We start from the raw sequence: 17669 nt of genomic DNA, 5'->3' as shown, positions 1-17669 counted from the left end.
CTCGTCAAAGGTTTGCTGCATTTGATTATAAGACAGGGATCGGGAAATAAACACGGCCGCTTACACAAACAAATCAATATGATTGAATGGTGACTAGTAAACATTTTCGATATATTTTGTCAGTACTGTATGTGAATAGGTAATAGTAGTGTCATCTGCAAAACAGACAAATTTTATAATGGTTGATGTATAATTCATGATGTCATTAGCAATGAATAATATTATGGCCCTATGATTTAACAGTTCCCCCCGGCAGTTCCCTTGTCCTTTTTGTATTCACACAGCTGTTACTGCTGGGTTTCCATTTCGTATTCTTAGTTTATAGCAGTAATTAGGGTACACAAGGTATTGTTGGTCGAAATGTCAGCCAAAAACTCGATTTTCATGATCTAAATCGATATAACATTGAAAAATAACACTTAGTCGATGTTGTGCAAAAATTCATTCTACAAATCATAAACTTCTTATTTATTGTTATTAATGAGTTTTGTACGTTATACAAAAGTGTTGTTGTTTCAGCCCTGAAGAACCAAGAACTGAAGAACCACAGGACCTACGATAGTATTTCTGTGATATTTAAATTCTTCTGCAAGCTCGCTATGAAATGATCAATGCAATTTTTGCAAAAGCACACTACCATTCGCAAAATAGTTGCTAATCCTAACCCTAACCGCCTAAGGGCTTTTTGGCGACGGGAAGCGAAGGGAAAGAAGGAAGGAATAAAGGAAAGAAGTTGTTTGCTCTGGGTGGGATTCGAACCCGAGACCCCTCGCATGCCAGGCACTGGGTCGGCGACACTTTGCCACGGGTCTTGGGCTTCGCTGGCCAGCGTGCCTATATATCACTTAGGGCGATTGCGTCATCACACCACGTGGGGTGCATGCACGAACAGCGCATATATCAAGTAGTATTTTGTAGTATACCGTCCTGTTAGGGTTAAGATAAGTTTAAACCATGAGCATCCCAGCAGAAGGTTAGAAAACAGTTAATGTCGGGTTATATGTATTAAGGGACGCACCATTTGATACTCAGGGGGGGGGTAGGAAGTTAGGGTCGGGGGAAGAAATTTTTTTTCGCCGCCGAAGGCGGCGAATTTTTTTTTTTTTCGCCGCCAAAGGCGGCAATTTTTTTTTTTAATTTCATGCATTATACACAGTTAGGTGGGGAAAGTAGTTTTTTTTTTTTTTTTTTAGTGTTGGTGGGGAAAGTTTTTTTTTTGCTCATGTAGTGGGTGAAGTTTTTTTTTGTTGAAAAACTTCCTACCCCCACCCTGAGAACCTAATGGTGCGTCCCTAAGGATATGACGTTTTCATAACGTTCAAAAACACTTTTTAATTACAAATAGTTATGCAAACTTACTACAAATTACTTTACAATAACATTTTGACAACATTTAAAACATTATTGTTGCAGTGTATTTTTATGCAAAACATTCTAAAAACGTTTTCGAGACCTTTATATAGCCCAACATATAATGTTATTAAAACGTTTTTACCAAAACCAAAGCCCAAAATATATCCTGTTTAAAACATTTTAGAAACCTTTTGCGTTTGCTGGAATGTGATACTCGACTATATGTGATTTGATTGCATTATTCATTTGCATTTATCATTATGCAAATGAATAATACGTCGTACAATCAAATCACAGATGGTCGAGTATAACGTATTTGTATTCGGCGATAGCTTATGGTATGCATTCCCGTAAGTCTTGTTATGTTTGGTAACTCATGAACTGGCCGCATTTGACACAACCTCATATTTAAAAAAAAGAAAAGATCTGTTCTACGTGTGGACGGACCTTTTAAGTAATAATAATAAAACAAATTCTCCAAGACACAAATTCTGGGGTGTCGGGCCCGTAGATCAGGGTTTTTGATTTTTGATGATTTTTTTTAAACAATCTGATATCTACTTCCTAAATATATAAAGCCAACACAACCGCAACACAATAACCTGCAGCTCCCTCAGGATAAAAAATAGACCCTAACTTCGCTGGCCCTGCATAAAGCCGTAACTAGGCACTGGTCTGGACAGGAGGTTAAATCTGTTTATTGTATAGACCACTTGCCATCACTGTTTATCAACAAAGGCGAGGGACTCGTCTATCGATATGCTCGAACGAGCCGCTACACTGTTCAATGGCTTTCCTGTACTATATGAAATGTGGCGGGCGATTTAAAATGCACGTGCCCTTAGCAGACTACGATGCGTACGCACACTGCAGGGCAAAGAACAATTGAAATTGCCATAATGCGCGCGCATACTGCCGGGCAATGACGTCAAATGCCAAGTGGTCTATAGGCCCTGGATAAAATAAACTTTATTATAGAACGTGACGGTAGCATATACTATGGCTGGTCTTGCTAATACTACTACATGTACCTTGTCTCTAAGTTCTTGTAGTACATTGGGGCTAACGTTGTATTGGAGTTACAGGGTGTGCCAAAATTTGATGCTATCATGAGCTTGATGGCCCAATTTGAACACAATTAATACCCATTTGCTATTAAAGAATTTGCCATCCATTTGTGTGATAAGCCTATTGCGAATTTCGAAAAATTAAAATTATTTGATATAAGCAGGATATTCCTCGTATTCAGAATGCAATTTGGTGCGTCTGGTGTGCTCTTATGTCCCACAAAAAATCTGTACAACGGTGGTTGACCGAGCCCTAAAGTAGACCACTTTCCCTACTCTTCCCTAGAGAATGTCAGCATCCGAAAATCAGGTCGCACATCCCACATTTCAAAGAACCCTCGGGAGAAATATCTCATCAAAGAATTACTATTAATCCCGTTCTATTGATTGCTTCCCTTCTTATTTTGTTTTCCACAGAGTAGCCTTTGCTTCCGGGTTTTGTTTACTTTAAAAGCCATGGGCATATCAGTGACTATCTTCGTGATTTGATTGTATTATTTATTTATCATCCATTATGTGACGTGTCATGTCAAAAGCAGACACTTTTGGGCAGGTTATCAATTTTGAGGTTTTTACATATCTTAAATATAGAGATATTTTGCTTCATAACGCCATTTCCCCAATGAAATCGGACATTCCTAAGCGAAGATAATGAGTTCGTATGTTATGGTATTATAAAATTGGAAATTGAGATATCGGCCTTTAAAAATATTATTGACAATGTTGAGAGTAGGAATTACCTTGAAAAATGTCTCAAAAATACAAGATGCCAGTTATTTTCCGGTCTGAAAAAAATCAGACAATATTTTTAGCATTAAGAAAAATTACGTAAATTGTGAAAAAATCACCCCCGAGTAGATTTTTTGCTATATCTCCATTTACGATCCTGCCCAAAAGTGTCTGCTTTTGAGATGACACGTCACATATGTGATGCGATCAAGCAAAATCAGTCGGGACTCGGAAATATTGATTTGGAGATATAGGCAAACAAATGAAATATTTCCTTTTGTTTTCTCTTGTTTTAATCATAATAATATATTATAAGAAATGAAGGGCACAGACGGTACCTGCTTCCAGTAATAATTAACCCGGTTTGAAAACTTAAAACCGTACACTTTTCAATTAGGAATTCTACTGCTTAGAAATCCTAAGTTTTATACAAATAGCTTATTTATTGAAACCTTATCTTGGTTTCTATAAGAAATATATTTAACCAAAGTATACTTTTAGGTAAAAAGATATTCAATACTTTGAATATCTAAGCAAAAAGATAATACCAATCATATCTGTCTTTTTACGCATTGATGGCTCTGAAAAGAGCCGTTCATTCTTTGGTTCTGAAACCTGTTCTGTCTCTTTTTAGAAACTTGGTGCGGTTTAAGATTTTCTATCTTAACTTATTTATTTATTATAAGCCTAACTTGGCTTAAACACGTTTATATATTATTGTGACGATTTACTATCTTAACTTATTTATTTATTATAAGCCTGACTTGGCTTAATTTAACTACATATGACAACTGTCAAATCTCTTTTTGGAAGTTTTGGTGGCTCTGAAAAGAGCCGTTTGTTTTGGGCTTTACTGCCGCTTATTTGGGCCCGGCTTATTCTGCCAGGATCGCTTCTTCTTCTGATGTTGATGATGATGTTGATGATGACGAGGCCGTTTACTTGGCCTTCTGGAATCTTCTTGCCGTTTTGCTGACTTTCTCTTTTTTGATGACTGTCGCCTTTGCTTCAGAAGTTCTTCAAAGTAGTTAACTGCATCCGTCGCCTCTTCTTCGTTGGCCTTACGCCTAATTCTTCTCCTACAGCACTCCAGTGCGTCCCCCAAATCTTTATGTGCTTCTAGGATGACTACCCCAACTAAGTCTTTTAGCAGCATTTCCACATACTTGCGGTCTTGCTCTTTCACTAAATCGTCGATTTCTAGTCTGGCTTGCGCTGAGAATTTATAGAGCGGGCTTAAACCTGGCCAATTTCTAACTTCTATCTCCCGCGTGTTCTCGACCATCCCTTGAAGCTTTAGCTTCTTTTCATCAAGGATTGCCATAGCAACAACTTGTTTCTCAATAGTGAGAAGCTCGTCAGTTACTACAGTTTTTGCTATCGTTGATATGTTCTCTTTTGATACTAGAATTACTGGAGGAGGATCCCGGACTCTCTGTCCAGGTGTTGGTTGTGAATCCAGACTTGGAAACGTTGGAGACGGCGTTCTTGAAGATTGCTTATCCTGGCTAGGTTTAGGCGCTTGCTCTGCAGACGACGGTACGAAGTCCTGACTAGGACCTGATTTGCTTGAAGAAAGTTGACGTTTATCACTTAAAGAGAGTCTTCTCTTCTTGTTGGATGATGAGCTTGGCTTGCTATTCTTGCTTGCCGATTCCATGTTACTGGTTCTGGTACTAAATACCGAGTGTCGTTTCTTACTCTACACTCTGATTGGCCCGTAAACCCGGATGTCTGATTGGTTATTATCGCGGCCGGGTATTATCATATCGTATCTGTAATGTCGTCAAACTCTAAAACGCAGCTGCATACAGTCTTGATACAGAGCGATTTTGGTTAGTTTAATAATGAAAAATCATTAAAAACACGAGGCGTATTAAACATTGAGACTTTGGTTGGCGACGAAGAAAGTCTGATTATGTGCCGTACATCACTGTACATGGACTCAAAGGACGACTGATTTGGTAACTTTATCTGAAGTACACATATAACTTTAAAAGTGATTTATAATACGTACTAAACTGAAGTAATGTCGGTTTTGAATGTCTTCAAGCATTTATCTAAAGTGTTTGGCAATTGCGAATTTATAATTGCAAGTTGTTGAGAAAGTGATGCCATATGCAAATGTAGAGAAAGGCACAGCTTTGCTATTGAACAAATCATTACAAATAAACACAGCATAACATGCAAGAAGCAAACAAATGTGGTAAGTTTGTTACGGATTTTTCACTGGGGAAATTAATATAATTGCACGCTCTCTATAGTGTAGTATTTTATCACACATTTAGGTACCAATGTTAAACCAAGGTTTTATAGCCATGGATATTGCACCGCTACAAGTATATTGAAAATAAATACGCATTTGTAACATCTTCCGTCCACAAAAGAAGTAACCATGCTTTCATCTAAAATTATCATGTGTACCGCCAAAGTTGCCTGTTGATTTAGCTAATTCAAATCAAGGCATCAAAATAAATATTACTTAACTTAAGAATGTATAGTATAATCATCAGTTACTTGTCAGAAATAAATGCATGATAATGAAAGAATTTACATTATTTGCCGAAAAAAAAATTTACACCGTTAATCAGGGCAGTCAAAATAGTATTGTTTCATGGAGAAAGAATACCAAATTAAGTGATCTGGAATGAGCGTTTTGAGCGTTTCGACAGTATTTTTGTGGGACATGAGAGCACATCAGACATATCGAATTGCAATCTGAATACGAAGAATGTTTTTCGGATATCAAATAATTTTCATTTTTTGAAATTCACTATATAATACAAATTTTATGACAAATTATTAAAATTTGATATTTTTCACATTTTTGATATACAACAGTCCTCGAAGTACATTTTATAAATCTAATGATATATTCTTCAAGTGTATGTAGCTGGGAGGAAAAGCCGACGAACAATTGAAAATTTTGACCTTTCATATTGAAGATATGGATTTTTTCCCAAAATGACCTTTTTTTGTTGGTGTTTTGGGGAAAAAATTCATATCTTCAATACGAAAGGTCAAAATTTTCAATTGATCGTGAATTTCAAAAATCAAAATTATTTGATATCAGAAGGACATTCTTCGTATTCAGAATGCATATATCTGATGTGCTCTTAATGTCCCACAATAAATACTGTCCAAACATTCATATCCCAGCCCTTAACGAAATCCACTGATAATATAATTGGCCGGAATCGCCCGAATTTTCTATCTAATAAAAACAATATGTGGAATTTTCTTCCCATTAATCTATTATAGACGACAAATCATTTATATCTTTTGAAGGTTCGTGAGAAGCCAGAATCATCATAAACATTCCCCAATATTATTCAATGGACTTGAATTTATACCATTTAATAATTTTGAAGTTTTACTATTGATAATATTAACATGTTTTTTGTTGAATAAGGATTTCCAAACAAGAAAGTATGTGGGCATTGTGAGGCAACGGGAAAAGAGATACTAGTCATAAATGATGAATTGATAATACGCGGCATATTCAATTGTTAGTTTGAGACACATGTTGATAAGAATAGATACTTTTCAGCTGTGGTACTTATTATCCTTTGTGAGCTTAGGGCCTCATGATAAGGCCAAAACATTGTTAGCTTGCCCTCCACCGACCTACCCAAAATTGGCCAAAATCAGGGTCGGCCCTTTAAAAAAACCCAATTGTAATGGTATTTTTTTACTTTTTATGTGTGCACAATTTTAGCCAACGACATTTTGTTACGAATAACATCGTTACTGTAAACACATAAAACATTTCATAACTGTCCATTCCTGCATCCATTCACAGGGATACTATATAGTAGAGGGTACATAAATCATGTCATGAAAAAGACATTTATATTTGTTAACATTAATCTTTTTGGGACACCCGGTACAAATCAATGAAAGAAATACGCATGCGTGATGTTATCTTTCTGCAGACGTTGTTCGTTTCAAACCATAATCTTCCGAGTTCCGATTCTACAGTTTGCAGCATTTTAGTTCAACGCAATCTACTCTGACTTTTCATCTGTCACACGGCGACATCTCGTTGGAGTATAGATACACATAAGTAAATATAGGAAGTTTAAACTAAAGGAAACGCACCACTTCACGGCAACATTTCGTTGGAGTATAGATACACATAAGTAAAGATTAAAGAGTTTGAGCCATAGGAACGGAGTACACCTACCACTTTATTTACTTACGAAAATGACATAATGCTGCCTCGGAAGTGGAATTGCCAGTACGGATTCATATGCGACAAGAAGGTATCGTTGACACAACTTGATATCGGCAACTATATATTGTGCCCAATGCTTTACACGTATTCGTGATAGTTATCATCTATGGTAAAGTGTGATTTTACAAGAATTCTGTCATATATGAAAAGCAGAATATTATTATACCATTTGTCGTTTACCTTACTCAGGCATTGGTGGACACAACTGTCGATATCCGGAATTATTCTATTACATTATGATGATGATGGACTCGTTGTCCTGCATGACATTAATGCTTATTACTAATCGTTTCATCAGAGTCTGATTTCATGAGACGGATAAATGGATTCTAATTAAGAAGGAGAGTTAAGTACTGTTGCGTCATAAACTTGGTTTTTCAGATTTCTTTATCAGAGCAAACGCATTTTTGTTATTCAATTGAATTAATATATGTATCGACTAAAATCGCATTGAAGAAACTTGATGATGTAACTTTTGTTCTGCTCCAGTGGACCAACGTTTTAATAATGGAGGCAATTTATTACACCACATTCGATGTTAACATTTCCGAATACAGTTACGAGTTGGACAACACAAGTCAACTGAGTTACAATGACATCATAAACGTCTTAAAAGACATTTGTGCTATTCGAGACGACTCTATTTGGCGACTAGTTATGTTTGTAATTTTTATTGCATTTAGGTTTGTTGGAAATGTAGCTCTGTTAATAATAATTTTGAAGAACAAAACTCTGCGGAATGCTCCAAACATTCTAATAGGTAACCTTGCAGTGGCGGACCTTTTGTATATAGTGGTGACTGGACCAATCAAATTTGAGCATGAGTTCCACCCTTGCTGGTTGAGTGGTAGAATGCCATGCGCCCTAAGAAACTATGCGCCTGTGGTTTGTCAATGCGCTTGCGCATATTCATTACTCGCTTTGAGTCGCGAGCGATATTCGGCGATAGTTCATGGGGTGCATTCCCGCAAGTCTCGTACTAAACGTGATTCGCTATGCTGTGCAATAATTGCATGGGTGTTAGGGTTTATAGTTGCTTCACCAATTTTGACGACGTATTTCACGACAGTAAAAGAAATTTTTAACATTACCATTAGTTGCCAATCAGTAGAGCGAGGCAGTAGAAGAGCTCAAATATTTGAATGTTGTAAATTGTTCATCGTGTACATAATTCCTTTAATGTTAGTTACCATACACTATACCAAAATGGCATACTTTCTCATATCAAGCACAAACACATTTAGAGAGCAAAATGAAACATTTAGGAAGCAAACGAAAGCGCGTAAAAGGCTGGCTTACATAACCATTACAATTACAATATTTTTCTGTCTCTTCTCGCTTCCAAGTTTTATATACGGTTTGATGTTCCATTTCAAACCAATGAATGAATTTCACGGTGAGCCCGTTACCAAGTTTCGACATTTTTATTATTTTATGTCCTTAGCAAATTCAAGCTTGAACCCATGGTTGGTGTTTGTTCTCAGTTCGGCACACCGTGAACGCCTAGCGCAGTGCTTCGGATGTCTTAAATGTTCTAGTAACTCCAACCTCGGGAATTCGCAGCGCACTAAATTGTTGACAATATTCAACAACTCATCAGGTACCACATCTATCCGCTCTCGGCCAGAATTATGTGTCAGTGATACAGAGACAGTAGACACACTACGTTCGAGCATCAGTAAAAGTGTGATAGAATATCAACTCTAGCGATATTCAAGATGATGGTGAAAAAAACACAAGTTGAATCGTGACTTAGTAAAGGATATTCAGAATCAATCACGAAAGAGTAAAATAAATTAGTGGCAAACAACGGTGAAACAAATCTGATAGGTTAAATAACCTAGAGAACGGCTAGGACTAGAAATAACTAAACATAATTAATAATCCAGGTAGAGTTTAGGGATCCTGGAATCAACACGGACATTAATTCGATTGAATAGTGTACAAATATTAACTGTCTATGAGTGTGATGGTCGAAATATTCCGGCTCGTGGAATGGAACAATACATCTTTCACCGAGTGATTATATTTCGACCATTACACGAATTTAAGACAGCTAATATTTGTTTTATATCACTCATACATAAATTCTACTACTAAAATACTATTTAAGGTAGGAAATACATTTTTCATCAACATGACACCATGTTTTGCCGTGATATAACTCACATTTTGGGGTCCACCCCATCACTAAATCGGCGAGTCTAAGAGTCAGCACACGGCTTGGCGCAGGCGCACTACGGCGGAGCACTATGATGGTAAAGACTATCACACGGAGAGGCTGATGGTAAAAATGATAAATGATAATCAACCAATAAACTGTCTAAAATTTATGTATAGGCCTAAGTGATAATAATTACAACTAGACATTTAAGATGTTTTGTTAATATGAAATATCCAAGTTATATTTTCGTCAATTGTTACTCCAAGGAATTTGGTCTATATTCGTGCTTTCCAGAACTACATTAATATCCAATATGATATATATGACACTATCGGTAACATTGTATAATATGTGATGCGATCAAGCAAAATCAGTCGGAACTCGGAAATATTAAATTTTCAGTTTCTTATAGCATAGTAAAAAATATTTAAAAGGCTACATTTTGCAGAAAACCACAATGAAATTGAAACGGGAGAGAAAAACTGGATTTTCCTACTTAGAACTAATTTGGGACTACACCAGAAGTAATAGAGAGATTGCGATTTCTCCCCGTGCAAGCACGTTTGGTGGTTGTTGTGATTTTGTATGTCGTTTTTCTCTGAATTCTGCTGCGTTGTAAATAATTTTGCTTGACTTTATCTTGTCTTACTCTACTGGGCTTTTAAATTTGTAGTATATCTTGGGAGTTACATTTTTCTATTTGTGAAGCGAAATGAGAAACTGTTTTGCTTGTAACGCGCTCTAAAAGCTAAAAGTGGATATTATTATTATTATTATTATTATTATTATTATTATTATTATTATTATTATTATTATTATTATTATTATTATTATTATTATTATTATTATCATCATCATCATCATCATCATCATCATCATCATTATTATTATTATTATTATTAATGGAATGGATCTACGATTAGCTTAGGTCGTTTGGGCGTAAAACGCGTTTTTTATGACAGATAAAAAATCTTAGGGGTGGTACAACCCCGCCTTCGTAGTTCTAGGGTTAATGAGTAAAAACGTCAATGGTCATATATCTCTAGAATGCTTAATTAATGAGATATATAAATGTCAAAATAGGTCAAAGGTTAAAAACAAAATTGTACATTGGTAACATTTTCAAAATGCTCCAATTACAATGAAAATGGTCTCAATTATCCGTCTTTACCAAATAAAATACAAAATATATTGAATTTGCCTTATCTACGGAGTCTCGATTTTATGCTATGACATATGAACTGTCATTTATATTATATTGTACTGTATAGGATATATAGGGTTGTTGAACATGGAGCCATGATTCTAGAATAAGATGACTTCTCAGATATAGCTATGCCTTTTTTGTATTAATTTGTGAACACGAATAATTTAAGGTGGTACTACACCTCTTGATAAATTTGTGACTATTTTTGCATTTTTCTCAACACATAATAACACACTGGTAACAAAAGTTATGTACATTATAGCGGCAAGGAATCCAGTTACTAAACTGGAATTTCAGTGACTCAAGACAAGCGGTACGTGTGTTTGTTGTTGTGTGTTTTGAAAGATAAAGGTATTATGGTTGTTATTATTGTAAATAAATGTCACTAGAGTCACGCCTGAGTAGAAATACATATATAATTGTTCCGGGAATTGTTGTCCACCCCTCGTATGCATAATTTGTATAATGTATTTGGTTTCATGTACGTGTTTAATGAGGGTTTTAATAACCATTTGTTGTAGTCATGGAAGAAAATTTATGTCCGCGGTGCTACATTCATTTGAAATCCTCCTCTGGGGGTTTGACACTGTTTCGCCTTTAATAGGCATTTTAAATAATAATTGAGCTTGCATATTTTTGTTATTATTACGTTCAATAATGCTATTTCTTGTTTTCAAAGTTTTTCGTAGATTGTGTTCAACAGATTCAAATGTCCTTTTATATAATGTCCTTAATTTTCGTATTAATGTGTATAACTTATTAGTTCAAGTTTCACATGGATTTGTAATCGCTCAACATTGCTGAAATTCCCAACGTTGCTGAAATTCCCAACGTTGGGCAATGATCGATGTCATAAATTGTGCATTTGTTGAGTTTACTAACACATTATCGGCCATTTTTTTGCAGTGAAGGAAACTTGGGTTCTGTTTTACATAATATTACACTTACATTCATCATACACATTATTGATTATGTACAAATTTATTGTAACCACCAATAACATCCTCATTATCTTGTTAGGGGGTACTACACCCATTGATTTTTTTTTGCATTTTTTTGCATTTTGTGAAGAAATTACAAAAAAAAATGGACAAAGTGGTATGCAAAATGAAGGGGCAAATCTTCTCGTTTTATTGGTGGTATCGGTATCAATGTAGCTTACATGCTTTTACAGATAGAAGCCAAAAGGAGGTACATCACTGATGATTTAAATTCACTTCATTTTGGAACGCTTACTATCAACGGATTTCGTTAAAATTTTGGATATGTGTTGCTAACACATTAGGGAAATAAAGTTGATATGTAAAATGGGAATAAGTGGTTCCTGATTTCTTTTATGACTTCATGAACTTGGTGCTCCACAACTATCAAAAAAGGAACTGGTTAAAATGCTTCTATTTTCAATGTTGAGCTATATTTTGTATTTTTAACTTGCGACATTATTGCACTGAAACTTAATTAAGCCATAGGTAACAGGTTACAACAACCATACTACAGCAATGATGAACAAAATTGTATTTCTTGTCACCTATACAACCATATTGGGTAGTTTTCCGTAAGCTTAACGTTTGTGATTTTGGTAACTATTTTATATTTATTTGTGAAATCCGTCTCAACTAGGCATTCTAAATTGTACTCACCATTTACATCCCAAGGTATATTAGTATATCCACCATGCACTTCTCGATATATATCCAGTTAAAGACAGAATATCAAAATTATGCCTCATATGATATCACAGACTCTCACATGTGTATTCAAAATTGATGCTTAAATTTTACCTGAACCAATTGACCTATAACCTGACATACGGTGACCTAATAGCCTTTTCTTCTCCTAACAACTAATTACTATGCATCCATTGTATAAGTGTTTATTTAATTTATTCAGTGTTATATCATGGTAGGTATTTTGCATGCACCACTATAGATTTTCTATAGAGAGTATAACAAAGGATTTAATGTATTCTATTCATGTACCCTACTTGAACATTTTGAAAAGAATAAATTATGGTTTGTTATGAAACACAGATCTGAGTTACTAGGTTACAGTAAACAACAAATATATAGGGCTAAAATAACTTACTAAAATGGTTGAAAGTCACTTTATATGTAGATATATTTTATAAGTTCAGGACATGAGGTGATAAACATATATATGTACTTAATAAATTTGCAAGAAAAAAAAGAAGAGGGGTACTGATGAAAATCGGGGTATTATATCGCCTTAAATGCATGATAATTCCTCTTATACTAGAAATGGTTTCTTTCATCAGGCGATGTTTTTCTTACTGTCTGATTTTCGATCAGTATTTAGTTATAATAGATGATCACTGACATAAGTAACGATTTATTTGTGAATTTACATCACTGCGATTATTTGACAGCAATGTATATGTGATGCGATCAAGCAACATCAGTCGGAACTCGGAAACATTAAATTTTTCAGTTTCTTAAGATAGTAAAAGCTGCATTTTGCATAATACCATATTGAAATTGAACAACCAGTTCCAAAGATATGAGCAATTAAAGAGTTTTTCAAAACAGCAGGAAACAAAAGGAAATATTGCCTTTGTTTGGCTTTATCTCAAAATCAACATTTCCAAGTTCCGACTGATTTTACTTGATCGCATCACATAATCAATAATAGTATATAGCACCCATTCATTAATTCTCGTTTGGTTTTGAAAAAGTTGGCAAGCACGAATATGAATAAACAAGATACTCATGCGTTTGTTTGTTGCAGTCATCCTTTGACAAGTATATATTATGTTAAGTATCTCGCTAGGTAGCATTCGTTTATATTTTATTCAATATAGGACCAATGTCTTAAAGGGCTCTAGTAACAACTTATTAAAAATTGATTTTTTTTTCATTTATCATATTTAACAGTCCTCGAAGTAAAATTTATAAACCTAATGATATGTACTTATTCGTATATGTAGCTGGGAGGAAACGCCGACGATCATTTGAAAATTGTGACATTTCGTATTGAAGAAACACATATTTTTCCCCAAAGACCGCACTTTTTTATGTGTTTTTGGGAAATTTACTTCGACTGTTAAATGTCAAAAATATCAATTTTATTAATTTGCCATAAAATTTGTATTATATCGCGAATTTCAAAAAATCAAAATCATTTGATATCAGAAGGACATTCTTTGTATTCGGGATGCAATTCGACTTAGTATGTCTGATCATGATGTGCTTTCATGTCCCACAAAAAATACTGCGCAAACGTTGTATTGTCATATTGCATGAGGGTGCTTAGTTCAGGAGTTATAGAGTAAATTACTGGGGAGGAGCTGGGAGGAAACGCCGACGATCATTTGAAACATTTGAAAAAAAATATAGATCTTCATTACAAAAGATCAATTTACTTCGACTGTTAAATGTCAAAAATATCAATTTTATTAATTTGCCATAAAATTTGTATTATAACGCGAATTGAAAAAAAAATCAAAATCATTTGATATCAGAACGACATTCTTTGTATTCAGGATGCAATTCTACTTATATAGTATGTCTGATCATGATGTGCTTTCATGTCCCACAAAAAATACTGCGCAAACGTTGTATTGCATTAGGGTGCTTAGTTCAGGAGTTATAGAGTAAATTACTGGGGGGGGGGGGCATAAATTTTTGAAAAGAAAAATAAGCGGGTGGTGGGTCATACAATGTTTGATGACCAAAATGTAGGAAATCACAAGATGACCACTGTATTAATTCTGAAGGGTACATGACAATACAAATTGCACCAAAATAATTGTGAATGAAGTATATCATGTGTTTGCGATTTATTATGTTAAAAGGAGTAAGTTGACAGCAGTTTAGATGAAATCGGACCATTTTTAAATTTGACCTCATTGGCATATAGTCCGGCTGCCAGTGGATATGACGTTGTTTTGGTGTCCATAGTTTTGTTTGTGATGGATATTGCTTCTCAAGGCCACCAACCACAAAAATAAGTTTACTTGATCTCTGACAGCATTGAGCATTTTGCGATACAGCCGGTCAAAGTTCATACAGAGGTCAAAATTCAAACTGCTCGAATGCTGTTGAAAATTTCTCCAAATTATTAACTCTAAAGGGAGACGTGACAATACAAATTGCACAAAAATTTGGAGAATTGGGGAACGTTTCATTCAGCATTTGAGCAGTTTGAATTTTGACCTCTGTGTAAACTTTGCACGCCATATCTCAAAATGCTCAATACTGACAGAGGTCCAGAAAAAATATTTTTGAAGTTGGTGGTCTTGGAAGCAATATCAATCAAAAACAAAACTATGGACACAAAAACAACGTCATACCCACTGGCAGCCGGACTATATGCCAATGAGGTCAAATTAAAAAATGGTCCGATTTCATCTAAACTGGTGTCCAATTACTCCTTTTAACATAATAAATCGCAAACATATACTTCATTCACAATTTTGGCGCAACCGAGCCAATACAATAACGATCTAAATATCGCACATGAAAAATAGCAGAGTAATTATGTTACAAGTGATGTCCATGCAATTCAAAGTAATAATTATTTAACATTTGTATTTCAAAAGAGATATTCTCTCAAACAAACAAATGCCAGTGTATTGTTACAGTATAGTGCATTGTATATTTCAAGGTACCCCTTGCACATGCAAAATCGGTCCCCTGCACTTGTTTTCATATCTTAATGGCATTCGCCGTCTATTTCTAATAATCACATAAAACCAATTAGGAGCATCTTTTGCAATTCATTACCTTGGTCGTTAGCTACCCACATGAATTTGTTTTTCAAATAAATTGCCAGACGCAACGAAGGGATACTTCATTTGCGTTGATAAGTAGAACCGACGAAATGTTATATTGACGACAAAATGGGGACAAAACAGGAATTGGCAATGGCTTTAATTGTCTGGCGGCTTCATTTAAGGAAACTGACATTTTGAAATGACGTAGGATGCTTCTTTGTAATGACGGGTACACATTTGAAATATTTCAGATTTCTTAAAAACGTTCTGCCGATCAGTAAACTTTGTCCATCATGAATCGCTGATATAGCTGTCTTAGCTTTTAAAGCAATAAAGCAAAATAATACAAGCTAATGCAGACGGGTAATCGCCAAATGCAACCATTTGATTGTTATGCTTTCTAATATATATTATACCCAGGGCGGACATATTGAAACGAGAACAGCGTGTCACGTGCTTAAGGTCTTTGACTCTGGTGCAAGAGGTCCCAAGTTAAATTAATGGTGGCAAATATCAATGACTTATTATCCACTCTCTCCACTTTATTTGAATTATTGGGCAGATGCAGTTAATTAATGACAAATACCTCGCAACCAGTTCCAATCAGGGTAACGCATGGCTATGCTGTGCATCATGAGAGAACAGTGTTTAACATTGAATCCCAGGTTTAATAAGGTCAAGATTACGGGGAGATGTATTTTGATGATAATAAGTGTAAATCGCTCAGACAAAATGAGAAAGTGCGAAAACTCAATACCATATAATTAAATAATGTTATAAAAAATGAGAAATAATATAATCTTTTGCTTACAAATGTTATTTTTGAGGTCTCAGGAGAATGATATGAGTGAACTTAATGACATTATGTTCATCATGGCAACCTTTCAGTTGTATGACGTATTTCCAAAGACTGTAGCTATGATATGACTATGACTTGAATTTTCCAAACATTGTTATGTTTCATGATTCATATTATTGTTATGATTCGTAATTGGTTCAGGTAATTTGTACGCTTAATTTAAGCAATTGAATCTATTATTGATTTTGTATCAAGCGAAGGAAAAAAGAAACAAAACATGACATATATATTAATTAGCTTGTTTATTACCACTTAGTGGTTAGTTTAAGTATTTTAATTGACCCATTAAAGTATGTTTATTACGCTTCATTGCTTCACGCAACTTTGTCGGGATACGACTATGACTCTATTTTGTACTAAAGAGCATAATTGAAAAACAAAATTTTTCCTTAAAGGCCAACTGTCAGCTAGGCAATCTTCCGCAAGCATAGTGTAAGGTTTCAGATAATTGAAGCTCGTGTGTTTCTGTTTACTCGTATACTTATATTATTGAATTTCACAATACTGTGATTTTGAAATCACAGGAAGGCAACTCTCAAAATGGTAACTACATTAGAAAGTATTGTTTATGACGTTTGAAGTCGAACCACTGGTAAGTTTGCATTTTACTTTTTAATTAATAAAAACATGTAAAGAACTTTAAAAAAAGAAAAGAAAAAAGTTTGTATTTTACCTTGATACTTCCGTTCAGTTTTGTAAGAAGCGACAAAAACAGACTGATAACACCGGTAAATTATGCGTCATGCATTACATTGTTAACACAGTACCGGGGGTACGTTACCATACGCTGTCGAAGTTACGTAATACTTGGATTAACTACCATAGCAATAGAGGAATACAATTTGTCATTAGACCGCCATGCACTACAAGCATATTGCACTAATCACCTGTGTATGTCTGCAAACATAGGTTGAATACAATACCGCTCTTTTCAAAAATACTTCTCTTACAGGGGCGAGTGATCAGCCTTTCTTTGACATCTATGGTTCAATACATAGGTAGCGCGTGAACGTTGTAGTGCTGGGTGATCTAATCAAAAATTTTATTCGTCTATTGGTATGGTAATTAATCCTATTATATCATCACTTCGACAGCGTATATACTCAGCGGCTTCTTCCAAAAAGATCTCTGATCATACAGATCAAGTCGTATGCTGGCGAAGTTATGTACCATAGAAATAGGTGGAAACAATTTTTGAATATATCGCGCTGCACTGGTACGTTCACGCGGTACCTCTGTATTTAACCATATCATGCTGATCACTCGCACCTGTAAGATTAATATCTTTAAAAAAGACCGGTATTTTATTCAATCTATGATT

The 17669-nt window shown here is 35.0% G+C and overlaps 2 protein-coding genes across 2 annotated transcripts in view; both read left to right on the top strand.

Moving 5' to 3' along the window:
* Positions 1 to 7893: 7893 nt before the first annotated feature.
* LOC140150084 (bombesin receptor subtype-3-like) lies at positions 7894 to 9093 on the top strand. The gene has a single exon (XM_072172086.1). It carries the CDS (start codon positions 7894 to 7896, stop codon positions 9091 to 9093), a length of 1200 nt encoding a protein of 399 aa, XP_072028187.1.
* Positions 9094 to 16821: 7728 nt separating this feature from the next.
* The window catches only part of LOC140150082 (polycystin-1-like protein 2), a 36678-nt gene continuing 35830 nt past the window's right edge, over positions 16822 to 17669 (top strand). The window contains exon 1 of the mRNA XM_072172085.1: positions 16822 to 16940. The gene's annotated coding sequence lies outside the window, so the exon portion shown is untranslated. The remainder of the gene's footprint in view (positions 16941 to 17669) is intronic.

This window comes from Amphiura filiformis, chromosome 4 (genome assembly GCF_039555335.1).
Source record: "Amphiura filiformis chromosome 4, Afil_fr2py, whole genome shotgun sequence".
Classification (NCBI taxonomy): Eukaryota; Metazoa; Echinodermata; class Ophiuroidea; order Amphilepidida; family Amphiuridae; genus Amphiura; species Amphiura filiformis.
This window is presented reverse-complemented; position numbering and strand designations above follow the sequence as displayed.

Excerpts from the sequence above, each read along its gene's own strand:
- LOC140150084 (XM_072172086.1), top strand. The coding sequence starts at position 7,894 with ATGGAGGCAATTTATTACACCACATTCGATGTTAACATTTCCGAATAC.